This window comes from Brassica napus, chromosome A9 (genome assembly GCF_020379485.1).
Source record: "Brassica napus cultivar Da-Ae chromosome A9, Da-Ae, whole genome shotgun sequence".
NCBI classification, from domain to species: domain Eukaryota; kingdom Viridiplantae; phylum Streptophyta; class Magnoliopsida; order Brassicales; family Brassicaceae; genus Brassica; species Brassica napus.
Window position 1 is genome coordinate 31,719,331 of NC_063442.1, and position 24,989 is coordinate 31,744,319.

A 24,989-nucleotide genomic window follows, 5' to 3' on the forward strand; every position below is an offset into this window, starting at 1 on the left:
GTTGGTGGGAACATATATCACGATCAACGGTTCAGGATTCTGTAAAGGAGTCTCTCTACAACTATAATCAGTGCTTATCAAATCAGATTTTCTGGTTTTGGACCCGGGAAGTGTAGACGTGGTTCTAGGCATACAATGGCTACGTACATTGGGCAGATGTGAGGTCGATTGGGAGAAACAAGAATTGTCATTTTTCACACCAACGGGAAGAGTCACATTGGTGGGTGATAGAGACTCGAAAGCTAAGGGGTCAGCATTGCAAACAATATCAGCGGGTATATCCCTTCAACACGGGACTTGCTCCTTGTTTACAAGCGAAGATCAGAAGAGTGGTGTGATTCCACAATCACTAGAAGGATTACTGAAGCAATACTCAAGTATTTTTCAGGAACCTACAGAATTACCACCACAGAGGGGTTATGAGCATTCAATACGATTGATAGAAGGAGCTGGGACAGTAGCAGTCAGACCATATTGCTATCCTCATGCACATATGGAAGTGATAGAACAGATAGTTTCTCAAATGCTACAGTCGGGAGTTATACGTCCTAGCAGAAGCCCGTACGCGAGTCCTATATTACTGGTTAAGAAGAAAGATGGAGGATGGAGGTTTTGTGAAGAAAGGGTTTATGGCTAGGTAGGGTTTAGGGTTAGGTAGGGTTTAGGGTTAGTAGGGTTTAGGGTTAGGTAGGGTATAGGGCTAGAAAGGGTTTAGGGTTTGGGTTAGGTAGGGTTTAGGGTTAGGTAGGGTTTAGGGTTAGTAGGGTTTAGGGCTGGAAAGGGTTTAGGGTTAGGGTTAAGGGTTCGGTAGGGAGGGTTAGTAGGGTTTAGGGTTAGGTAGGGTTTAGGGTTCGGTAGGGTTTAGGGTTAGTAGGGTTTAAGGTTAGTAGGGTTCAGGGTTAGGTAGGGTTTAGAGTTAGTAGGGTTTCGGGTTAGGGTTAGGTAGGGTTTAGGGTTAGGTAGGGTTTAGGGTTAGGTAGGGTTTGGGTAGGTAGGGTTTAGGGTTAGTAGGGTTTAGGGAGGTAGGGTTTAGGGTTAGATAGGGTTTAGGGTTAGTAGGGTTTAGGGTTAGTAGGGTTTAGGGCTGGAAAGGGTTTAGGGTTAGGGTTAGTAGGGTTCGGTAGGGAGGGTTAGTAGGGTTTAGGGTTAGGTAGGGTTTAGGGTAGGTAGGGTTTAGGGTTAGTAGGGTTTAGGGTTAGGTAGGGTTTAGGGTTAGGTAGGGTTTAGGGTTAGTAGGGTTTAGGGCTGGAAAGGGTTTAGGGTTAGGGTTAGTAGGGTTTAGGGTTCGGTAGGGAGGGTTAGTAGGGTTTAGGGTTAGGTAGGGTTTAGGGTTCGGTAGGGTTTAGGGTTAGTAGGGTTTAAGGTTAGTAGGGTTCAGGGTTAGGTAGGGTTTAGGGTTAGTAGGGTTTAGGGTTAGGGTTAGGTAGGGTTTAGGGTTAGGTAGGGTTTAGGGTTAGGTAGGGTTTGGGTAGGTAGGGTTTGGGTAGGTAGGGTTTAAGGTTAGTAGGGTTCAGGGTTAGGTAGGGTTTAGGGTTAGTAGGGTTTAGGGTTAGGTAGGGTTTAGGGTTAGTAGGGTTTAGGTAGGGTTTAGGGCTAGAAAGGATTTAGGGTTTAGGGTTAGGGTTAGTAGGGTTTAGGATTAGGTAGGGTTTAGGGTTAGGTAGGGTTTAGGGTTAGTAGGGTTTAGGGTTAGGTAGGGTTTAGGGTTTAGGGTTAGGTAGGGTTTAGGGTTAGTAGGGTTTAAGGTTTGTAGGGTTTAGGGTTAGGTAAGGTTTAGGGTTAGGGTTTAGGGTTAGGTAGGGTTTAGGGTTAGGTAGGGTTGAGTCTAGATGATAATGATGCAATACCATTAAACTATATGTTATAAAGCAGACAATTATTATCTTTACGCTGGTTCCAGCTATCCTATTTATGGGCCGGGCTTTCGTTACGAATGTTCAAAGAACGTATGATTTGGGCCGAGTAATAAAAACAAAAGGGCTTAACAGCAGCTGAGTAATCGTAAGGGTATTTCCGACCTTTCACGAAAAACCCTCGGCCGCATAAGAAGACTCTTCGTCTTCTTCCTCTGCGGACTGCGTTAGATTTTGACCAGAGAGAGTAAGCAACTCAAGTCAATAGAGATGAGGCTGATAACGCACAACATGCTCTCCTGCAACATCAAAGGAGTCACGAACGGCTTTCCTCTCAAGATCGAAGCGGAGAAAGTGATCGAGAAGGAAGTCGACTTCAACCCCGAGTTTCTCAGGCACATGTTCGCCAAGATCGAGTGGAAGGCTCTCGTGGAAGCTGCTCGTTCCTTGGGATACGCCGAGTTGCCGGAGGATTCCCCTGACGCGACGGCGATTGAATCCTCCGTCGACGACGAGTCCTTGCTGAAGAAACTCCACCACGCGTTGCTCGAGCTGCACCTGGAGGAAGGCGCGCTCGTGTGCCCCGAGACTGGACGGAAGTTTCCGGTTAACAAGGGAATCCCTAATATGCTTCTCCACGAAGATGAGGTTTAGTTAATTGGATTCAAAAAAAAGAATGTTCGATTAGGGTTGTGATGTGAGAATCCATTTGGTGATTATTTGCAATTCAAAAGCTTTGCGTTCTTGAAATTGATGTTTTCGTATATGATCAATAGTTTACTGATTGTTTTGTGATGTGAGATATGCAGTTCAAACAACATTCTTAAGTGAGTTCTGTTCTGAATCATAACAAAGTTACAAATTTTGATCATTGGTTACATGGTAGGCCGTTGAAGTAGGTTTCAATCCATATTACTAAATCAGCTGGCCACAAAAATCAATCGCTATACTAAATTGTATTCGGACAAGATTAGATTGATTCCCTATAAGGCTATACTAAATCAGCTGGCCACAAAAATCAATCGCAGTGGTTCACTCTAACGATGCAAGTAAATTTAAAGTTAAAAGGCATTTCAAACGATGGAGTGAAGGCAAAACATCTACTCTACCCGAAATTTTTGTGTAAATAATGAACGCAGGAGTTCTAGTTATATATCATCGGCCTTCTTTCTTGCTAGACTCTACCACACTATTATACTAACGCAGTTCATATATAATAATTATGAGTACATGTACATATCTAGTTTCACATTAATTCTGGGACCCATTAATTCGAATCAACATACATACCCTGAAAAAGGCAAAGACTAACATGAAAGCTTAAACAAACTCAAACTCTTAAAGTTTTTCGTGGAGCTGTGGTCATTAGGGTGCGTGAACTTGCAGTTGGGGCACACAAGAGTTGATTTGCAGAGCATAACCAGCATGTGACACTTCATGCACACCGTTGTTACCATCTCTTGCTTCTTCTGATCATCCTTATCATCACCACCTTCAAACGCTAGCCAAGACGGGGATCGACTTAGCTTTATATCACCTGATTTCCTCTTTTTACTTGGGCTCATGATCAAATTTTTGCCTTTTGAAGATTCGTCTTTCTTCACGATTGTTTTAATAGTGGAACTTGACGATGAAGAAAGGTTTAGCTCAAGGTCCAGGTATGTCCTGCGATCTTCAAACGTCTCTGAATGGAACTGCAAAGAGAAGGATTGAAACATGCATGTTTTCTGTGCATATCAATTTTCACGTCCATATATACTCCTTATGTTTCAATTTCATAATATAAGTTACTTTAGGAGGATTTTTTTTTTGTTTTAAAATATAAATTGTTTTCACATTTATATGCACCTTTTATATATATTTGAAAATTGTGTGTAATTAAATTCTATAAACTTTTCATGATTGGTTGAATTTTCTTTGAATTACATACTAAATTGTACATTTTAGAAAGTAGTTTTTTTAATCTTTAGGCTTTTAACTAAAACAGTTTATATTATTGAATAGAGGGAGTACCTTAGTGTCTAGGTGAAGCTGAACATCAGGTTTTATCAACCTAGCGTTATCTGACTTTAATCTTTGATCGAACAGAGTACTGTTCTTCTCAAGTCTGGCTGGCGTTTGATCTTCTTGTTTGATCCGTTTGAAGGAACCGTGAAATGAATCTCCATAGTCTTTCATCTGGTCCCTCTTTGTGGAACAGAGGGTCCCATCATGTAGAGAAAACATAGTAGACCTTCGACTCTATTATGATGATTAAGAAGCTCTCACTTTGCTTTGGTGTATAGAGAATGAATGATCAGATAGAGGAACAGTTCGTGAAAGTCGTATATATATAAATAAGATGAACCACCCATAAGAGTTATTATCTCCACCGGTGCATGTAGAATAGTAGACAAGAGTAAATGAGTTAGATATACCAAAATAAATACTGTTGATAATCGAATAAATTAGGATTCATATCTTGATGTATGTTACTCAGGAAAGATTTACTCTCACAAATGATCCATGTTAGTGCTGATATCTAAATATTTTAGCCAGTGTATTAATATCTTGTTCTGTACAATACTAACGTTGGTGACTTGGTGCAGTCAAGATTTGTCAATTGTACATCATGAAAAGGTATTAACTCCTAACGTGTTTTGTTTTAGAGTTCTTACTGAAAAAAGATAAATTTAAATGCAAAAGTAAAACTATAAAGGATTATGTGTGAGTTCCAAGTTGGTGTGTGTTCAATAAGTGAATGTATTGCTCCAAAGGACCTTACTGAAATGTGTAGATTTGTTGTTCTATTGAATTCATCTATCTGTTCCTTTTCTCTTTAGCTTTTCTGTCCCACCAATATCATCATCATGATGATATCATCGAACCATTATCTGGACGTATGATGATGCATGTGTACACGAGTTGTGTGTATTCTTGTTAGACATAAAGGTGTCTACACACTACAAGAAAATAATTATATTGTGACAAATTTTTTGGTCGCAATGAACACAATTTCGTAGCAATATAATTATTGTGACAGAATTGTGACAGGTTATGAACGGTTACAATAAGGACGTCACAAATTTTCATCGTAACAAAAAACGTCATAATTTGTGACAAAATTATTTTGTAACTAGTTTGTCAGTAGCAGTGACGAAAATTAAAGTAACAATACAGTTACAATTATTGACGAAAACATCGTCAAAAAATGGTCTCCTTTGGTGACGATAAGAATGTTAACATACTGTCACAAATAGAGACTACAAGGTCATCACCAATCCGTTACACTCACATCCATCATATTATTTGACTATTAAAATTTTTAGTTCCGTCAATTGGTTATTACTAAACTCCAGTCACATTTTTGTCTTAAACAGCTACTAATTTATCGTCTATAAACTGTTATTATTTTGTACTGAAGTATGGTCACAGCTCACTTATATTCTTAGCCTTCCTTGTTAGCTAAATAAGCACTAATAGTGAAAATAGTATAGAGTTTCACAACATTTTAGCTATTTTTTATTATTATGAAAGTTTTCAGAAATGTATAATCGACATACATAGAAACTTACAACATAATCCAATAGATTAATCATCATAAATATTAACAAAAAAGACTAAAATCATAGCAGAAAAAAAAACAAACTAAACGAAGGAGATCCCAAAAGCAGATGAAAACAATTGTAGAGATTCATCAAAGCATGTCTTGTTATCTCCATAGTTCCCTTGTCAATAGAAATTGTTGTGTCTTACAAGATCCCGATTAATTAACCGACGTATTACGGAGCTCTTATTGTCATTATCACCATCTCCAAAAGCCGCATCTACAGTTGACAAACAAAAAAAAATAGAAAAGGATGAATAACCAAAGAAAGTTAGCATATGAAAAGAAAAATCCAAAAGTATGAAATCGTTTTGAGTTCAGAACAATAAGCCATTTAAATAACTGACTGCGAAAATATAAACCTAGAACATAAGATTAGCCACATGTGATGTACTCTTTGAAATCATGAAAAAATGAAAAGTTATTAAAAATGAGGGACGGCTTAAATTTTGCCTGAGAAGAGTTTTTAGGGTAAAACTGAAAGAAGGGGATATTGGAATTCCCATTGAAGTGTAGGAGGAGTTAGTGCTTTATTTATTTATATATGATGTATTAGTTGAAATATTAGGGTATAAGATGACGATGGCAACAACCCAATTTAATATCCTCTTTTACCGGAATTCTTGATTCTCTTATTAATTTTGATAATAATTTGGTTTGTTTTGGCTTTCTTTCCTCTTTCTTTAACTAATTAAATTTTCTTTCTAAATCTACCTAGATATTCATTCTAATAAGTGAAAAATGATTCCTTCAATAAAAAAACATTATGATAATATAACTCTTTAGCTTAATATCAATAGTTTTAGTCACTTGATTGCCACTTTTATTAATAACTTCTACGTTGTTCATACTTATCATTTAATTAAATATACATATATATATATATATATATATATATATTTTATATAACATGAACAATGAATATTCTCTTTTCAAGTCAACACTAATTGAACAATAATTTGTAGTGTTAGTTGCACATCAGCATAAACTGAATTATCACTTTCACGTTACATGGTAGTGAAACCCAAATTTTTGGTTAAGAAATTCTATTCATCTCTTACATGTATCATGATTGAGTCACCCACACTATACATTACATATTTTATGTTTATTAATCCAATAAAAAGACTAAACTCTATATCTTATAAAGAATATAGTTTGATGAAGAACTCATGTATATGTAGTTAACATTTTTAATTTCTGTTATAAAAAATCTAACCCATGAAAACTATTTATAACCACAAACCCAACTCGAACACACAAACATTCAGTGTTGAGAATTGTAAGCACTTCGATACACCATGCCTTCACAATTTTGGGACCCTAGAATTGTCAGCCTATGGCAAATTTCTTTTTTGAGTACACTATACCTCGATCACTTCAATTGTATGCCTATGGAAAATGCCTTTCTGAATACACTATAATCATGATTCACGATTATGCTAAAACTTTTGTAGTTTAAGAAACTTGTAAGATACTTAAGATATTTTTAGTCATACTTATTAAAAAAAGCCAGTTATAATTTTATACCAATTCGTCACAATTATCTAGTCTTTTTGTCACAGTATGAGACTAACTATTCCATCACAACATCGTCACAAAGACAACTGTAAATATAGTCACAAATATGTCACGGCTAATACATTGTTTATTATCGTCACTCTTAGGTAACTAATTGTGACAAAAATGGATTACTACTTGGAACGTCATAATATTGTGACAAAACAGCTACGTCTTTGTGACATAAAAAACTTAGTCACCTATCGTCTCCAAAATGTCGCAGATTTGTGACAAAAAAAATTTGTCACAAAGTTTCGTAACAATAAGTGTATTTTTTTGTAGTGACATGTGTGTCTATGTGCGTATGATGTGGTGATAAAGAGTTATGTGATTCAAGAGGTCAATAAATATAAGTAGAAAGAAGAACTGAATACAGTTGAAGGGGGAAGGTTCATGACTTCATGAATGCCGATGCAACTTTAATATCACAATAACTCTCACTCCCACTTTTCAATATATAACACCAAAAATATACATCTATCTAGTATTATTATATCTTAATATTGAAAATATTTATAGTAAATTCCAAACAATTTCAAATAGATTGAAACCTTCTTCAACAGCCTACCATGCCACGACCTTCGCTTCCACATTTATTTTTAGGACTTTTTTTGGTCAGCTTCCTCATAAATTTTTCCACTATGTAAATTCAAACGAATGCATTTATGCATGGATTATATCTTCTACTAGTCTAGTAGTATAATATTAGAGTTAAGGAATCTCTGAAATTACTTTGAAGCTAGCACCATAAACTTAGAGTTTCTTGAAGTGAAAATTTTAATCAATGTAAAAAAGTATGTAACGAAAGCTCCAAGTAAAAAAGTTTTGTTCGCAGGTAAAATAGTTAATACTCTTGAATCATAACTATGGCCTCAACTAAATTTATTTGCTGAAAGGCTAAAATAGATACTAGTTATTATTTCCTGGTGGAAGAATTAAAGAGTCAGTACTTGTCTACCCGTTTCCACTTGAACAAGTATAAATGCGTAGTAACAATTAATACACTTGAATATTTTTAACGATGATTTTGTAAAACAAACATGCAAAGATATGTGTTAAGAGAAGATGACAGCGCCTGCATGTTTTTGTTATAGATCGACTGCGTCTGCATGCTACCATGCAGAATTTGGATTTCTATAGGATGGTTTATTTTATCAAGATACATCATTTACAGTATATAAGTTTTAATTAAAACCTTTCCATATCATCTGCATGCACATTTGACGATTGGGCATCAATGACCGAGGCTTTGTAGTGTTATATTTCACTAACCACTTTGTGATTTATTAGTGTTACAATCTAAAATTACTAATACGTTTTATCTAGAAGATCTGATTAGAAAGGAAAAAAATCAGATGGACGGTTAACTTTTGACCGTCATAGTGAACACAACGTATTTTAAAATAAGGCAAAAATCTAACAACTGTTTAAAACGTAAGCATACAAAATTTAAATATGATTTTGCTACAATAATTTATGCTACATCCCAAAGGTAATATGATGTAGCATATATCATTTTGTAACAAAATAGTATACGATCAAGATTTGTCTGATTATATGAATTGTTAAAATGTCACTTTAAAGGTTGTTTTTTTGTAAAATGTTACTATTTTGGAGATTTAAAAAAATGTTGCGAACAACTTATTGATAAAGAAAGAAACTACTACAACCAAAACTCAAGCGCGGACACGCCTCATGGAGGCCTAGTACACTAGAAATAGAACTGCAGCAAGGAGGGTGAGTGGTCTTGAGATGGGAAGGCGATTAGGCGATCACGGATTAAGCGATCGAGGGCGAGACGAAGACCTGCGGCTGAAGTGGAGACTGAGTTGAACACACGAGCATTGCGCTCTCTCCAAATAAGGTAGGTGGCTGACTGAAGGATGAGTTTGATCACTGGTCGAGCTCGAGGCGGAAGACGATGGCCAGAGATCAAGGCGGCCGACAAGTGAATATCCAAAGGAGTAGCAGGAATGATAGCCTGCGCAAAATGCATCCAAATGCTGGAGGAGAACTCATATTCAAAGAATAGGTGATGATGTGTTTCGATTCTGGAGGAACAGAGAACGCATTCAGCAGGAACGTTTAAACCCCACCTTCTGAGACGGTCATGGGTTCGTAACCTCCGTAACAGAGCCAACCATAGAATAAATGCATTACGAGGTATGTTCTCTTCTTTGAACCATACTACCTTGGACCAGAACACAGTAGGTGAACGTTGACTTTAAAGGTTGTTGTTGCACCAAACTCATACGTTCACGCAATTTTAAGGAGAGCCCAGTGTATTCTGTCATGATTTTTGGATTTCGGGGGAAAATTGTATAGCTACTGATTTCTTTATAAAAAAAAAACTAAAGATACAAGATATTGCATGAAGTAAAAAAAATATTGTTTACAATCCTTCTCTCTGAAATGAGTTGGGCCAAAATCAAGCCTACAAAAACTCTTTGGTATAAGTCACTACAAAAGTTTGATTTATAAGCGAGACTGCGAGAGTGTCATAGTATTTTACGAGGCGTTGTTTTATTCAATTTTTTTTTGATAAAATAAATTTTTTGGTAAACTCTTTATCAAAAAAAAAAGATATAGTATTAAATGATTAAATTTGTAAGACGAAACCCGTTTAGAAATACATGATATCCACCACAACATAAAATTTCGTTCCAAGATCTAAACAACAATAATTTTACAAAAAAAAAAAAAAAAAAACTAAACAACAATAACAACAACAACAAGAGACCATTGTTTATGTCTGGGAATAGACATTGCCTTAGAGAAACCAAGCAAGTAGGTTTGAGTTTTCTGATAGAACAAACTGGGACAAGAAGAAAACAACAACAGATTTTGAAGTTAAACACTCAACCCACCACCACCAGAGATTAGAAGCCTTTACGATCTTCATTTCCTCGTGAGATTTCTTGAGAAAATCCCTTTGCAATAAGGATTTCTACGTAGATTTGAGTGAGGCCTAATGACTTCAATGAGATGGGCATGAAGTGAACCCTGTTTCATTCCGCATAATTCTTAATAAACCCTCAAATCAGAAGTTAGGGTTAAAAGAAAGTCTCAAAACTTGTACCTCGGCGACAGAAAGAGCAGCTTGGATGACAAAATTTGCATAGGGGTCTTGAATTAGAAGATCAAAACGATGGACAGAGATGAGTTCAAGCACTATCTGTGGACGGCTCTCTGCACAATGTGTTAAGCATCTTTCCACCAAATGGCTACTAAATTTCTGCATTGAGAGCTCTACATAATGCCCTTTTAACCTCGCAAGCACCATTGCAGTGGCTTGAAAATCCCTCATTTCTATAACGAATTGGACTGCATAGTTCCTGTAGTTTTGATCAAGACAGAAAGTTATCTAAAGTGAACACTCTCTTAGACTCAGAAGGTTTAGTTATTGTTAATATTACCCATAAGGGTGTTGAGCAAGGAAGAGACTGTTTATAGAGATTTGGGTTATGAGATTCTCTCGTTGCTGTCCAGTGGAATAAGCAACGCATTTTTGTAGAACACAGCATCCATGTTGATGTGTGGCGATATCGATGCAGTACCGTGTAGCATCTTCAAAGATGAACTATACAAAGAGTGAAAACAAAAAAAAAAATTGTCTCAGTGATTCTTGATGAGTTTTAAGAGTGTAAAAAATGAAAAGGTCTTGTGTTTTTTTTTAAACCTTGTTATCTTGTGTAGTAAGGCACTGCAAGCAACGTTGAATCACATGATTCCCATTCACATTAATAGCCAGGTTGTGAAATCCAGGTCTCAAAGCTGATGTCACTATAGAAATCTGCTTCTTGGTTTTGATTGATTCCACTAACCTCTGGACAACTCGAGTACTTAAAACACACAACATCACAAAAAAAATTAAAATTAAAAACAGAGAAGTCTAACTTAATATCAAGTTAAACATCTCTTACCCGTGAGGGTTGAGTGCTATCTGGACAAGCAGGCCTGGCTCTTGAGTAACGATGAGTATGATCATTGTCCTCTGTTCTTCATTACAAACATCTAATAGCTTCTGCATCAAGTAATTCCCGAAGGGATTTATCATAAGCTCAACAACATGAGGAATCACCTCGTTGAAAATGACCATAGCGTCTAGAGACGTTCCATCTTCAAGGATTCTCTGCAAGGATCTGCATCCATGCTGATCTTTGGCCATCAAGTAAACATATCCCTGTAAATCACGAAGCCTCGGATGGATCTTGTTACCGCTGCTTCCTTGATGATGATGATCAGACAAGCTTCCAACGCAGCTTCTCCGAGGAGAGAAGGATGGAACAGAGTAATTGTTGAACTCTTGTTCTTCTTCTTCTTCTCTGATGTTCAAACGATGGAGGAGACTTTCACATAGACTCAAACCATGATCATACTTGGTAGTTGGCGTGAACTGAGAGGAACCGTTACACTGTCCGTTTGAGAAGTAGCTAGAGAGGGAGTAATCAGACGGTGATCGGACACTTAACCTACTCGAACTCGAAGAAGAGTCTCCAGGGAAGAGATTGTGATAATGGCTCCATGAGTTTTGCATAGGAGAAGAAGGAGAATGTGAGAGAAACAAAGTTTCTTCTTCTTCTTCACAAAGTTCACCTCTCTTCATCATTTCTAACACTCTTTGATCTGTTCTTCTTTTTTAAAAAAATTTACTACAAAATGCATAAAGTACAACAACAACAAGGGTAAAGTTATATACAATGTACGTTCAACCAACATAACTTGTATCTCATGGAAACATCGTGGAAATTATTAAGTGTTTCCTAATGAAATAGATGCCGTCCGTTTAGCTGATTAAGTCTCTTGACTTTGGTCTTGCTTTAGTCAATAAGCTTCTCTGTTAGGTGAGTACTGACACAAGACTGACTTGGAATATCATTGAAGTTGGTTTCCAAATTAGGAAAGTCTGTCTATGAAAACGATACCTACTCGCTTTTTGACTTACCAACCAACATTCAGCTTCTTATTAGTTTCCCCGTAGTTTCCTATCTTCACGTCACCATCCTAATGTATCTTTTGCATCCTCCTCTAAGTAAAGCTTGTATTTATGTGTCAATTAGTGTCTTCCAAAAAATGTATCTCGTTCTTCCATGATCAGATTTGTCTTGGGTCATTTATACATTTGGGCTTGAAGCATGTCATGAGCCTATCTTTTCTAGTATATAAATGAACGTTTAGTATTATAACGTTGTAAAGTTGTTATTGTTTTATTTTCAATCCAAATTATTTATGAAATAAACACTCACCAAACACTAAAACGGAGGATGAGATGTAAACTAAACAACAGAGCAAACTTTTTATTGTATTTAAGAAGAAAAAACTGTAACAATTAGGTTTGTAGTATACTGTGAAAAGACTAAATATAATTAATTTAGTTATCTAATGTTTTCAAAATGCACTTAACTTGTTGATCGTATAGTCAGAAATAAACACAAAGTTAAATTTGGTTGAGTTGAAGTTGTGGAATGATAAGTGACACATCAGATTGTGATTCGCAATATTGTATGAATGAGGCCAAAATACCAAAAACTGTCATAAAATGATTGTAAAGTCAGTAAACAATAATTCAAACTTTCGAAAAACTAATGCACCATCCATCATATGGAATGGGATCCACATACCGAGTGAACAGGCGTGAAAAACTCATTAACCATAGGCGGTGGGACCATTATATAAACATTTTATGGAAATAGTCACAAATTTATTCACAGGGATGTTTTATTATTATAAGAAAAGCTTTCACTTATAACTTAACTCACAAGAAAGTAAAAAAAAAGGTATTAGTTTTACAAAGGGATTAACAATGATCGAAGAACAAAGATCATTTATTCCAGCTTCGACTTCGAAACAGAGAATCTTGAATTCCACCTACAACCCAAGTTTCCTTGGCTATGTCTGAAGAGAGTTTGTAATAGTTTGTGTCGTAGTCCATCACCACCCTATTCACATTCTCCTCCTCCTCCTCCTCCATCAACGATCTCAGATCCTTTTTCTTGCTCACTGTCTCCTTCTCGCCTTCTCCGCTCTGTTTTCTAGCGTCTTCACATTCTATTTTCTTCTCCTCTTCTGTCTCTAACCAGTTCTTAACCGGCGCAGATCTGCACCGCATCAGCAACAACGCGTTTGGCGGCGGAACCGCAGTTTCCACGTTGTCCGAAACCGCTTCGGTACACTCTTCAACATTGTTTTGCTTTTCGTGTAGAAACGTCAACCAGTTTGAGAAAACTGTCCCTGAATATGTCCTCATCGCTGGACCTCCATCTTCATCTTCATCTTCATCTTCTTCTTCCTCTTCGTCGTCTTCTTCTTGGTCGGAGATTGCATCCACCGGAGGAAACGCACCGAAACACCGGAAATCAAAGTCACGGAGACAAGTCAAGAACCCCATGACATCTTTCTTGATCCCCAAGAACTTGCTCTCCGACTTGCTTCTATGTATCTTCTCTATCTCCGCCATCAGCGACTGCCAGTTCTTCCCTCCTTCTCCTCCGCGTTTGCTCGGCCGCACTTTGATCTGACCGGCACACGTGACTTTCGGCGACGTGGGTTCTTCCACCATCTCCCTTCCGCGACTCTGGCGGACGCCGCCGCTTCCGGAGAGCTTACTGAAGCTGCGGCGGTGTTGAGGAGCGGTTTGACGGCGGCTTAGAGAGTGAGAAGGGCTGCAAATGGATTTAGAAGGTAAAGACAAGTGTGTTCTTGATGGGAAACACACCATGAGATCTGCAGAGTAACCTGAAGACTTTCCTCCTCCTCCTCTGATCATCTCTTTCTTTGTGTGTTTCAACTTGATTTTCTCTTCTTATTGTTTACTTCTTATTAGATATATAGGAACGACCTTGAAGAGGATGCTTTAGCTTTTGATAATGTGTGTTTTCTTTTGGTTTAAAATGTTGCTTTTCTCTTCCTCTTTCTCTTTAGGTTTTGTTTATTTTTAGCCTTTTGGCAACTTCTAGCTTTCTGCCATTGCAAATTGTTTTTTCTTATTTTAATCAAAATTGTTAAAAGTAAGTTCGTAATCATTTTTGTAGTTTTTGGTTGGTAGCATATCAACTATGAATAAAAGTATCATAGTTGAATGATAGTCTCACATGCTTTTCTATCAACCAAAATTTTAACGTACTCGTAATTTTTTTTATTAAAAAAAAATCAAAGAATCCTAAGGTGAAATCTACACTAATCATTGGGATCTATGAAAAAAAATACGTTCTTGCTATTTAAAGGTGTTTATTGTTTGCCAACCATTATGGTGAAATAACTCGAATCATGGTCTTTCAACTAACAGGATAAATCAATTAACATGTATTGAAATAACTTGAATCATGGTCATTTAAAAGAATGTGTTGGGTTTAGTCATCATTCATACCTATGGGTAATAGTTGAGCTAATCTCCGCACTAACAAATCTTAATTATAAAAGATGTTATGTAAATACTATATTGGTTCAAAGAAAAAAAGTTTATTGGTAATCAACTAATCATGTAACGTGTATGAACCAGATATTTTCTCTTAAAAACCCCATGTTTATATGCTTGGTTTTGAAATTTAGAATAACGTGATTAAATTAGTGCCAGTGGCTAATCAACAATGTCCTTTGGTCATGATGCCCCTTAGTGGCTACAACAATGATTACTAGATTAAAATAGGTGTTCCTAATGATAATAAGATCAATTATTGTGAGATTCTTTATGCCTAAAAGTAATCTAAGACCAATATTCTCCCAAACTCGTCCACTGGTCATAACTTAAAAAAGAAGAAGGCGATGTTGTTTTAGCGGCTGAAAATGTATGTTTTTAAAACGTCTAAAGAATAGTTAAAATGCCAATGTTAGGTTGGTTTTAGAATACAAATGAATATTTACAGAATAAAATGTTTCAATAAGTGACACTTGTATATATTTTTCTCTTTAAAACAGGGTTGAAAACCCTCCTATCTAATGTGTAAAGTATTCATCATTCTTAAGAGTAGGTATTTGCATAGCAAAATCGCAAATCAGTATGTCATCGGATAAAAATAACACGGGCCCTGTTCGTTTGTACATCTGGAAGGTGCATCCAGATGGATCAGTCAGATGGATCAGTCAGATGCTCTACCTGGGTGTTGTTCGTTTGTACATTTGGAAAGTGCATCTAGATGAAGCATCCGGATGCAGCTGCGTTCGTTTGTTCATTTTTTTTGAACTTACATTTGCATCCAAATGCAGTTGATGACAAAATGACTAAAATGGACATGTATTTAATTTATCTATATCTTACTCTTAAATCATGATTATTATTTATATTAATCCTGTTAATTTTAATATCTTATCTAAATTACAATTACAAAAAATAATTTTAAAATTCTTGTTTTAAAATTCATAAATTTATTTTAATGAAAATAAGACAATGAAATTATAAATAATGACTATAATTTTGCAAATTTGATTAAAATATTTAAATAAAAGTCTAACAATTGTTTGATATATGATAAATTTTAACACACTAAAATCCAACAATAGTTTTGATATATTGATAACTCAAAACCAATTTCAAAAATAAATAAAGATAAGATAGTCTCAAAAACTTTAAATAGATCATGGTAAATAAAAACATAAAAGGATAATGAGTTTGCATTATCAATTGGTCCAAAGGAAACAAAACTACAAACTCATACTAGAAGTGAATAGAAAGAAGAGGGAAACAAAATTACAAACCCACACGTGAGCTCCATAACAGCCCATCTTGATTCCAACCCCTTGTGGTCTCTAACTTTCTCAGCAAACAACTGAAACAAATCCTTCTTCACAGCTTGCTTCTAGTCACAAAGAAGAAGTAAAAAAACGAGAATAAGCATTTGCCACAAAGGGATCATCAATTCACATTACAAAGCCCAAAGAGAGAGAGCTTCAAAAGACACCATCAAATAATTACTTATCAAACAACTTACATCTAGTATGGAAGTCGACGTCCTCTCGCCATCTCTTCAGTAATGGAATCTCGCATAGCTTCCATGACTCTATCTCCAGCTGGTACGTATGCAACATGATCATCTTCATCCCCATGATGTTCATATTCTTCCACTCTTTCCCAATGTGAAAAATCACAATCCTCATGGTTTGAATCTCTTATAAAATTGTGGAGAGCCATTGTTGCTGTCACAATCTTCACCCATTTATTCAGCTCATACTTAGGGTGCTTCCTGTCAAGAATCCTCCACTTAGCCTTCCATATTCCAAATGTTCTCTCAATTACCGAACGCAAGCCAGAATGTTTTCGGTTGAATAACTCTCTGCTGTTTGTCGGTGGTCCTCCTCTAACAAACTGATCCAGGTGATATCTAGTTCTACGGTGAGGTCCTAAATAACCAGTTCTAGTTGGGTATCCAGAGTCTACTAGATAATACTTTCCAACTGGAGGATGAGGAAAAGAAGCTTCTTCCTTAGCACAATATGTCAACACTTTTGTATCATGTGCTCTCCCAGGAACCCCAACATAAGCATATATGAATTTCATGCTGAAATTACATATAGCTAAGACATTCATAGTTGGTTCTCCTTTTCTACCTCTGAATGGATCGGCATTCTCAGAAGGAGGACGAACCGGCACATGAGTTCCATCTAAAGCACCTATGCAATCCTTAAAAAAAGGATAATATCGCGGATCATCTACTAGAATAGGACTAGCACTTGCAAACTCATCCCTTTCAGGTTTCACAATGTCTGCTGCAAGTTTCAACAAAGAACTTAAAACCTCATCTATCTTCCTATTCACTGTGTCAGATGAATGTTGGTATCTCTCAGCTAAAGCCCGTACGGATAAATCTTGTCCAACCATCTCTAAAAACATTGCTACACTCTCCTCTAAGTAAACATGGCAAGTCTCTTCTAGCTGATACTTCTCTGATAGTATCTTACATAAGCTATTAAACGTTGCTTGGTTCATGCGAAGAATCTCATAGCACTGTACCTCGGAATCGTTCATGAAACGTTGCACTCGACGCCAACCTCCACCTCGGTTTGTCCTCACTAACTGTTTGTTAGTATTTGTTTCTGCCACTCCATACGTTTCTTCTAAAAGAGCAAACATGTGTTTCTCCTCATCTAGTATCAAATCCATGTCGTCATCTTCAACTAAGAACCTAAACGTGTCCTGAAACCACATAAAACATACAACCATCAGTAAAGTTTATCAAGATAAGAATCTATCTTGCTTAAGAAATAACAAGAGGCAAAAAAGGGAATGGTTGCAATTATGACAGTGACAATTAGGAAGAGGCAAAGTCCTATTAATCACCAACTGAAACAAAACTCCACAAGTTTACTCACGGACCAAAACTTAAGAAGCTTAAGACAGTGACAAAAACTCGCTATATAACTCATACCTTACTATTCATCATTTCGTATCTTGGAGACTTTAAGCTAGAAGTGTAAGAGCTGCTTGAAGGAACTGCTTATCCACTAGAGTTTCTGTAAATTCAAAATAAATATAAACACACATTTCAGCAGAGTGAAACTCATATTAATATTGTCATAAACATAGTCATTACAACAAGATTCATTCTAGAGTTCATACTATACTAAAACAAAGACATAAACGTAAACAGCTCCTCCTCATGCATCTCTGCTTTCTCCAGTTGCATATTCCAAGTAGAGAACCCTGTTCTCATCATCTCCATAGAACAAGAAGGTCTGACGATTTGCAGCATCTTGTTTGACGTGGTTAATGGAGGCCTTGTATAGAGGAGACCACATCCTTATAGCAGGCAGAGAGTGAAGAACCTCCATAGCTCGCAGTTCACTGCAACTAAACTCAGGATGGTTCTCTATCAGATGATTCTTGTGGGAAAGAATCTTGTCTCTAGACTCAACACTCTCCCTAATCACATCAGCCACAGCTTGTCCTGCTTGTACAGCCCTTGATCTTTTCTTATTAACCTTTGACCTAGAAGAAGAGGGGCCAACATTCTTTGATCCAACAGCTTCTTCAGTAGGAATATCACGCCTTGACTCAGCATCATCTTCACCATCAATCTCATCATCATGTTCTGAGTGCTTTGTGTCTAAAACATCTTCACCTTGCTGAGCAGACCAACCTTCACCTCCACTAATATAAACTGTCCCAAATACCTTCTCCATCAAATCCATATTTGCTACCGGCTTGTCTTTAAATTTTCTAGCACCTGGCCACTCCTGAAACAAGAACAAAATTCAAAGTGAGAACATTGTATTTTCATAGAGATACAAGATACAACAATACAAGTTATTTGAATTTTAAAATGGCCAGGAAACAGAGACAGTAACAAAGACAGAACTATGAGCTTGTTTCAACCAAGGACAGTAACAGAGACAGAACTATGAGCTAGTTTCAACTAAGGACAGTAACAAAGACACAATATTCCCTGTGTTCCAGTCTTGCTCTAGAATAGAAAATCGATCTCTCCTATAAATCTAAAGAGTTCTAACATTTGATATCTAGTTTTACCAGGCAAGTTACAATAGAAAAATCAGAACTTAGAATAAAAGGATCATAGAACTTGTACCTTGCATCGTTCATTCCACCAGTCCTCACTCATGTTGATGAATCCGGTTGAATCAAAACCAAGCCCCGTTCTGTTCCGAGTCAACTTCTTAAAAGACTCATACTGCTTCTTGCAAGTATTGTACTTTATCCCAAATTTTCTCCATGGAATTTTTATACCAAATGCCTCATAGAACTTATCCACTATTGCCTGTCTCCCAGCCTCATTAACCATCTGTTTTCTTATGTTTCCTTTCAGATTCTCATCAAGTCTTAGTTGAAGAAAGAAGCGTGTTTGTTCGTCACTCCATGTAATATTCTTATTTAAAGATTCAAGAAAATAAGAAAAGCATTTGACAAAACTGAGATGAAATAAGAGATTAGAGGGGAAGATACTCACATCAGTTCCAGGGATGGATGTCATTGTTTCTCTTCAAAGGTTTCTGCAACTAGCTTCCAAGTAAACTGTAAACATAAGAGTAAGCAATTGAGAACAAACACAGAGACTACTCAGACTGTAAACATAAACCCATTTACCAGAATACACATTGCAAAAATATTACATGAACACAGCTACCAGCATGACAGAGATGCAACCAAAGAAGAACAATTTATGAACAATCTACAGATGCAAACAAAACCCACAACATAACTTATAGGATATAGATTACAGAGATCCTAGAAACTCTTACCTGAGAGAGAGAGAGCCTGATAGAGAGGTTGCGGGAGAGAGAGAGAGCACGCCTGAGAGAGAGAGAGAGAGAGAGAGCCGTAGAGAGAGACTGAGAGAGAGAGGTCGCCGGAGCCTGAGAGAGAGAGCCTGAGAGAGAGAAAGCGCCTGAGAGAGAGAGAGCCTGAGAGAGAGAGGTCACTGGAGAGAGAGAGCGCCTGAGAGAGAGAGAGAGAGCGCCTGAGAGAGAGAGAGCCGGAGAGAGACCCTGAGAGAGAGAGAGCCGGAGAGAGAGACTGAGAAAGAGAGATCCGGAGAGAGAGAGAGAGAGAGAGCGTCTGAGAGAGATAGCTGGAGAGAGTTCACCGGAGAGAGAGGTCACCGGAGAGAGAGATCGGAGAGGTCGCCATGAGAGAGCCGGAGAGAGGTCGGAGGAGATCAGAGAGTTCGCCGGAGAGAGGTCGGAGGAGATCAGAGAGTTCGCCGCCAAGAGAGAGTACGTGAGAGATGAGAGTGAAAGCTCAAAAATTTTAGGGTTATGTGTAGCAGGGTTATTTTTGTCATTAACCATTTTTGACTGAATCAGCTGCAGCTGGATGCATGGTGAAGACTCAGCCCGTTTTTTTTTTAAAGTTCAGCTGAGTTTTCAAAACTCATCCAACTGATCCATCTGGATGTACCCATAATTCACACTAAACGTACACCAAAATTCACCTTCACCCAGATGGATCAGTTGACTGAGCAAACGAACAGGGCCACGATATCATGTAAATAGCGTATGATTAAATCACGTAACATTCAATTTATTTAATCAAGATTCCACATGTGACATGTTTAAGAGATTGAATCTTGCCACCAACTCATGTGCAAATAGATCTCCAAATTTTGTATTTAGCAAACTACCCCTTACATTAATGAAGAATTGTAACACGTACAGATCTAGAGATTCATCATTCTACATCAAATAACAAAACTAAAGAATATAGCACCACATGGCACTTGTCTGATATGTCATAAAATTAAAAAGAAGTTGTTGTTGAAGATTTGAGGAATAGACGCATCAACACGAATGAATTGCCCTTTTCAGTCTTGTTAATGACTTCTACATTCTATAACAAATACTCAGTTAATGAAAAGACGTCGTTAGTGTATCTCTGACGTTTATAGGCAGGATTCATGCCATATTATTGTATCCTTTTTGGTGACGAGAGAATCAAAATCTGTATACGCATCGTTGAGCTAGATCGTACGCTAAGTCGCTAAGTCAAGTGAAGCCAACTTTGTACGCTATATACAAAAAATGAGCACATGCACACACGTACAAGAAAAACATTTCTAACAAATGGAAAAAACGTAGAAAGCCCCCACAAGACCTATTAAAAGGCCCAACAAAAAGCTCAAAAAGAGTTCATTTCTAAAGCATTCTTCTTACACTTTAACAAAGCCACGACCGCTTCACCGTACATACAATTCCCGGCGAAAGCCTCCGTCGCCAGCTCATCATCTCCGTCATCAGAATATCCCTCACTCGGCCTTACGATCACAAGCGTCGCGGATTCTAAACATAAACCACTCTTAAGCTTCAGCGATGGCGCGTGTCTCATGCTCATCCTCACGCTCGGGACCACACTTCTATTTTTCTCCACGCGCTCGTCAACTGCTGCTTCCCCACGCGCCGCCTCCATCTTTCGAAACTCTCTCAGCCCCTCCGTTCCCATCACCAACGTCCCTTCTCCTCCTCTGTCGCGTATCACCAAACTCTCCATCTCTTCGTGCTCCTTCACGACTTGGCTCATCAAGAAATGACGAGTCGACGCAGCCATCAAAGCGCTTATCGTCCACATCACGCGCGTTTTCAGCCCCGTCACGAACTCGGCGTCTGACTCGCCGTCGGAAGAAGCAGCCGCCGGAGAAGACTCGGTGGAGGCGGAACGAAACGCGAAGACGACTAATGTTTCGAGAGTTTCACCGTGCTCTGCTTTCCACTTGACGGCGGCGCCTTTCTCGAGGCTTGCATCGCCGCCGGGAAGCTCGACTTCAAGATTCTTGACCCGGTCAAACGGGGAGAGAATCTCGGAAGGGATGTTCGGGGAAAGATTCTTGATTGGAATCGGTTTAGCCGGTTTAGAGAATAAAGAACACAAACCGTGAAAGGACTTCAATACGGAAGTGAAAATGTTGCTGACGGGAGAATCGGGTTGTGACTCGGTTGTGCCGACCTGGTTGAGCCGGAGGATGAGTGACTCGGACTGAGGAACGAGCGAGTTAAATCGTTTTGAGAGGGAACTACAACGAAGTAAGGTTCTGACGTCACCAACTTTGTTCAAGATATCGACGATGATCGCATCTGGAAGTCCATCAAACACGTCCATCTTTGTTTATGACCTTTTGGTCTGTTTCAGTTTCTCTCTTTGTGTCTTTCACTTTGTTTCTGTTTATGTCTGCTTCGAGTTTTGAGAGTGTGACTATAAGGGGAAGAGTTTAAATAAGGAAAGGGACGACGGAGCTACCGGCGTATGGGACCTACTTTGCCGTCTTTTAATGCTATTTTTATCGGCTATACTAATAGACAAGCGTGGGTTTGATGTTTTCAACAGGATCCATCGGACGGTCTATCTATAAGCGTTTCTTGATCGACGCTCCACGCTGGTTTAACATATACTTTACCATTATCTTAATCCGTATCAGAAAAATCCAAGAAGACTCATATATGTTATAATAATATAATTTTCTTTAATGGAATCATATCTTTATGCCAATATGCTATCTCGTAAAATAAATTTATTAGAATAGTCTTATATATATGTCTACTAGTTACTGCTAAAGTTGAAATTTTCTTTGTTTTTCGAAGATTCTGAAGCAAAATTCAAATGGGTTAATTTGTTAAGTGGATACGTTGATTATAAGAACCAATTGGTGTTAAATGCAATATATTCCATTATTTACACATTTATAAGTAAGTTTCGCAAGACTTGTAAACATACTTCTATGTACGATGATGCAAGATTTTAACTCTTTGGCACTCGGAAGGGTCAAACTCTCTATATAAAATATAATTATAAATACATATACATATCAATAGTAGAATCATCAAGGACATTTCCGTTTTTTAAATGAGGAAAATTATAAGCATTAAAAATTGCAATGTTTCCGGAGTCACGCCGTGCAAAAACAATCTTAAATAATTTTATTGAAAGATCATTGGTCACTGATTATTGGTTAAGAATGCCCAACACATTTAGATGATTACATCACTTTAAAGTTCCAATGTTAGAATTATTAATCAAACTTCAAACGGTGGTGATCTAGTGACCGTGTATGTATTGTAATGAATATAAATACAATATGTTATTATTTGTTTTTTTAAGAATATGTTATTATTTGTTTAAGAGTATTTATTTTGTTTAAGAGAATTTATAAACGAATGATTCTAAATGGTATATTTTCACAAAGATTCTTTCAACTGTGAATAATATAAATCTAATCTATTAATTTAGGGTTCTATTTTTATCTACCATTAGAAAGTCATTGTAGGACCACCTAAAAAAATAGTTAATATGACATATTTGATTATTTATACTAATAACAAACCAACTATAAATTTGAATTTTATTTTTTAATTATAACAAAATCTGTTGAGAAAGAATCTAACAAAATCTTACTTAAAATTTAAATATTTTTATAAAATAACATATTAATTAATTTCATAATTAATAATATAAAATTGTTATAAATCAAGGTTAACTAAAAGTTTATTATAAAAAAAAAGAAAATAAAAATTATATACTATTTTTAATAAATTATATAATTAGATTATGTATTATATAAAATAGAAGTTCTATAAGAATTAAATATGATAAAATTATATTAAATAGGTAAATTATCAAATTTTATTTTTTAATTGTTTTATTTAAATAAATTATCACTCATCATTAAAATGAGTTAAAATTCATAAACTATATAATATTTTTGAAATGCACCACGGAAAAAAACAAACTATATATGTTGTAAAAATTAAATCAATCAAATATTTTGAAAATATAATTTAAAAAAACTTAATATCATAGCATCCAAAAAATATCGTACATCAATAAAATTTAGTAAAATAATATGATAGATGCTACTATGTATAAAATTTACTAAAATAATAGGGCAATAATATTTAAACAATTTGTTTTACTTAAATTCTGTAAAATACTAAAATAATAGATGTTAAAGTATATTTTTTAAACAGAGCATGCAAATATAAATTATCTTGAACATAATTATTTTCTATAATATAAATTTTAAATTTTTATAAATGTATTATAACAAAATGTATAAATTAAAGAAAATATATTTTGAAGGAGGTTTTCTATTTGATTATTTCATATTGTTATTTTATTGTATCTAACTCAAAAATATATTAGTAAGAAATAAACATTAATAACAAAGTAAAATGTATTAAAAATCACTATATATGAATAATACTGAATAAAAAATATAAACAATAATATTATAGAGTTACACAATATATAATACTAAAATGAAAATTTTATATTTAAAACATTTGTAATAATATCTAATGCATTTATAAAATAAAAAAAATATCCGCACGAACGTGCGGGTTAAAATCTAGTGGAATATTAAAATCAAAGGGGTTCGTTGAATCAAGTTTTATAATTGTTTTGAACATTAAACAATGGAATATGCTTTTCTAGAAAAAGGATTACATTCTGTCGATACTATTTTAATTTTTGATTCCCTTTGCTTTCGGGAAATTAAAAGAAAAACATTTGTTGTAGTTCCTTTAGGATAAATTATACTATTTATTAACAATAACAACCCTATCATTTTAAAATGCAATCAATGTACAGTAGTTTTATAGAAAGTGGATATGAATTATACTAATTTATTTCTGGTACAACTCATACTTGATAACGACTAAACCATAGACTAAGACGATTTTAATCATTATTGAGTATAAGTTTATAGAGATTCAATGATTCACATTTTGTTTGAAACGCACAGCTAACCATTTTAAAAGGTTTTAACCTGGAAACATCATTAATCAAACGTGAACAACCAAAAATAGATTTGTAAAACCCCCAATTATTATTTTTAACTTTTGTAAAAACTATTCCTATACAGAATTTTCGGTTGTGTTACTCTAAAAACATTCCTGCTAACGATGATTCCTCCCATTCTTAGCAAGCTTCACTGGAAAAGAAAAATCAACACATTTTACTTTACTAAAACATACCCACATCATTCCACAAAATTTAACAAAGTTTTTAAGAAACAGACAGAGTGATATACTACATTCGTACCTTAAAAATATATGTTCTAATTTTTTACACATTAAACCATTGTCATAAATATATTAGGGCATAGACAATTTTCAAGTTTTGATCACAAAAATAGACCACAAGGAAGAAAATGACCAAAATATTTTATTTAATAGGTAAAAAAATCTTATTACCCTAGATATATATATAAAAAAAATTAAATTTTTTTTATATAGTTTTAGATTATATGTTATCAAATTCAAACTTTTTTATAATTTTTTTTTTGAATTTTTTTTTTAATTTTCTTTTTGTAATCTGAAAATACTTTTTGAAACTATTTTTAAAATTTTCATATTCAAAGTTTTAATATTTATTTTTTATTTTATAAAATTTTAAATCTCAATCTCAAATCTCCACCCCTTAACTCTAAATTCTAAGGTTTGAATTAGTTAATCCTACGGGTATACGTGTATATTTATTTCTTTAATGAAACACTTTAGTAATATTGATCCTTAGCGTCTATATTTGTTACATAAACTTTTTTAGTGTTATCCTAGGG

General features: G+C 35.7%; 6 protein-coding genes across 8 annotated transcripts; 1 reads left to right on the top strand and 5 right to left on the bottom strand.

The window, feature by feature from the left end:
• The first annotated feature begins 2,047 nt into the window (after window positions 1-2,047).
• Window positions 2,048-2,680, top strand: LOC106454789 (multifunctional methyltransferase subunit TRM112 homolog A). The gene has a single exon (XM_013896893.3). The coding sequence runs from the start codon at window positions 2,124-2,126 to the stop codon at window positions 2,505-2,507; it is 384 nt and encodes a 127-aa protein (XP_013752347.1). The 5' UTR covers window positions 2,048-2,123; the 3' UTR covers window positions 2,508-2,680.
• A 365-nt stretch (window positions 2,681-3,045) lies between these two features.
• BNAA09G30740D lies at window positions 3,046-4,173 on the bottom strand. 2 transcript variants are annotated; one of them, XM_048740990.1, is made up of 2 exons: window positions 3,867-4,173; window positions 3,046-3,580 (listed from the first exon to the last, which is right to left on the bottom strand). In XM_048740990.1, the coding sequence occupies exons 1-2, from the start codon at window positions 4,077-4,079 to the stop codon at window positions 3,161-3,163; spliced, it is 633 nt and encodes a 210-aa protein (XP_048596947.1). In that variant the 5' UTR covers window positions 4,080-4,173; the 3' UTR covers window positions 3,046-3,160. The 2 variants fall into 2 exon arrangements, with proteins under 2 accessions (XP_048596947.1, XP_013752346.1); XM_013896892.3 differs by having other exon boundaries at window positions 3,046-3,547; window positions 3,867-4,162.
• A 5,431-nt stretch (window positions 4,174-9,604) lies between these two features.
• LOC106454786 (putative pumilio homolog 8, chloroplastic) lies at window positions 9,605-11,733 on the bottom strand. The gene is given in 6 exon segments (XM_013896891.3): window positions 9,605-10,002; window positions 10,079-10,334; window positions 10,416-10,579; window positions 10,679-10,841; window positions 10,923-11,634; window positions 11,637-11,733. Coding segments are annotated over 6 exon segments (1,482 nt in total). The 5' UTR covers window positions 11,719-11,733; the 3' UTR covers window positions 9,605-9,897.
• Window positions 11,734-12,699: 966 nt separating this feature from the next.
• Window positions 12,700-14,020, bottom strand: LOC106454785. Its single transcript, XM_013896890.3, has one exon. The coding sequence runs from the start codon at window positions 13,763-13,765 to the stop codon at window positions 12,821-12,823; it is 945 nt and encodes a 314-aa protein (XP_013752344.1). The 5' UTR covers window positions 13,766-14,020; the 3' UTR covers window positions 12,700-12,820.
• A 1,524-nt stretch (window positions 14,021-15,544) lies between these two features.
• LOC106453548 (putative nuclease HARBI1) lies at window positions 15,545-19,202 on the bottom strand. 2 transcript variants are annotated; one of them, XM_048740988.1, is made up of 2 exons: window positions 18,516-19,202; window positions 15,545-18,165 (listed from the first exon to the last, which is right to left on the bottom strand). In XM_048740988.1, exon 2 carries the CDS (start codon window positions 17,150-17,152, stop codon window positions 15,926-15,928), a length of 1,227 nt encoding a protein of 408 aa, XP_048596945.1. In that variant the 5' UTR covers window positions 17,153-18,165; window positions 18,516-19,202; the 3' UTR covers window positions 15,545-15,925. The 2 variants fall into 2 exon arrangements, with proteins under 2 accessions (XP_048596945.1, XP_048596946.1); XM_048740989.1 differs by having other exon boundaries at window positions 18,516-19,197.
• A 1,230-nt stretch (window positions 19,203-20,432) lies between these two features.
• LOC106454784 (F-box protein AUF2-like) lies at window positions 20,433-21,922 on the bottom strand. The gene has a single exon (XM_013896889.3). The coding sequence runs from the start codon at window positions 21,533-21,535 to the stop codon at window positions 20,561-20,563; it is 975 nt and encodes a 324-aa protein (XP_013752343.1). The 5' UTR covers window positions 21,536-21,922; the 3' UTR covers window positions 20,433-20,560.
• Between the last annotated feature and the right edge of the window lie 3,067 nt (window positions 21,923-24,989).

What these genes read in the sequence shown, in the direction of transcription:
- BNAA09G30740D (XM_048740990.1), bottom strand. Translation starts at nt 4,079, where the DNA reads ATGTTTTCTCTACATGATGGGACCCTCTGTTCCACAAAGAGGGACCAG. An exon ending in AGCTTCACCTAGACACTAAG is followed by an intron (nt 3,581 to 3,866) that starts GTACTCCCTCTA and finishes TGATATGCACAG; the next exon opens with AAAACATGCATGTTTCAATC.
- LOC106454784 (XM_013896889.3), bottom strand. Translation starts at nt 21,535, where the DNA reads ATGGACGTGTTTGATGGACTTCCAGATGCGATCATCGTCGATATCTTG.
- LOC106453548 (XM_048740988.1), bottom strand. Translation starts at nt 17,152, where the DNA reads ATGGTTGTATGTTTTATGTGGTTTCAGGACACGTTTAGGTTCTTAGTT.
- LOC106454785 (XM_013896890.3), bottom strand. Translation starts at nt 13,765, where the DNA reads ATGATCAGAGGAGGAGGAGGAAAGTCTTCAGGTTACTCTGCAGATCTC.
- LOC106454789 (XM_013896893.3), top strand. Translation starts at nt 2,124, where the DNA reads ATGAGGCTGATAACGCACAACATGCTCTCCTGCAACATCAAAGGAGTC.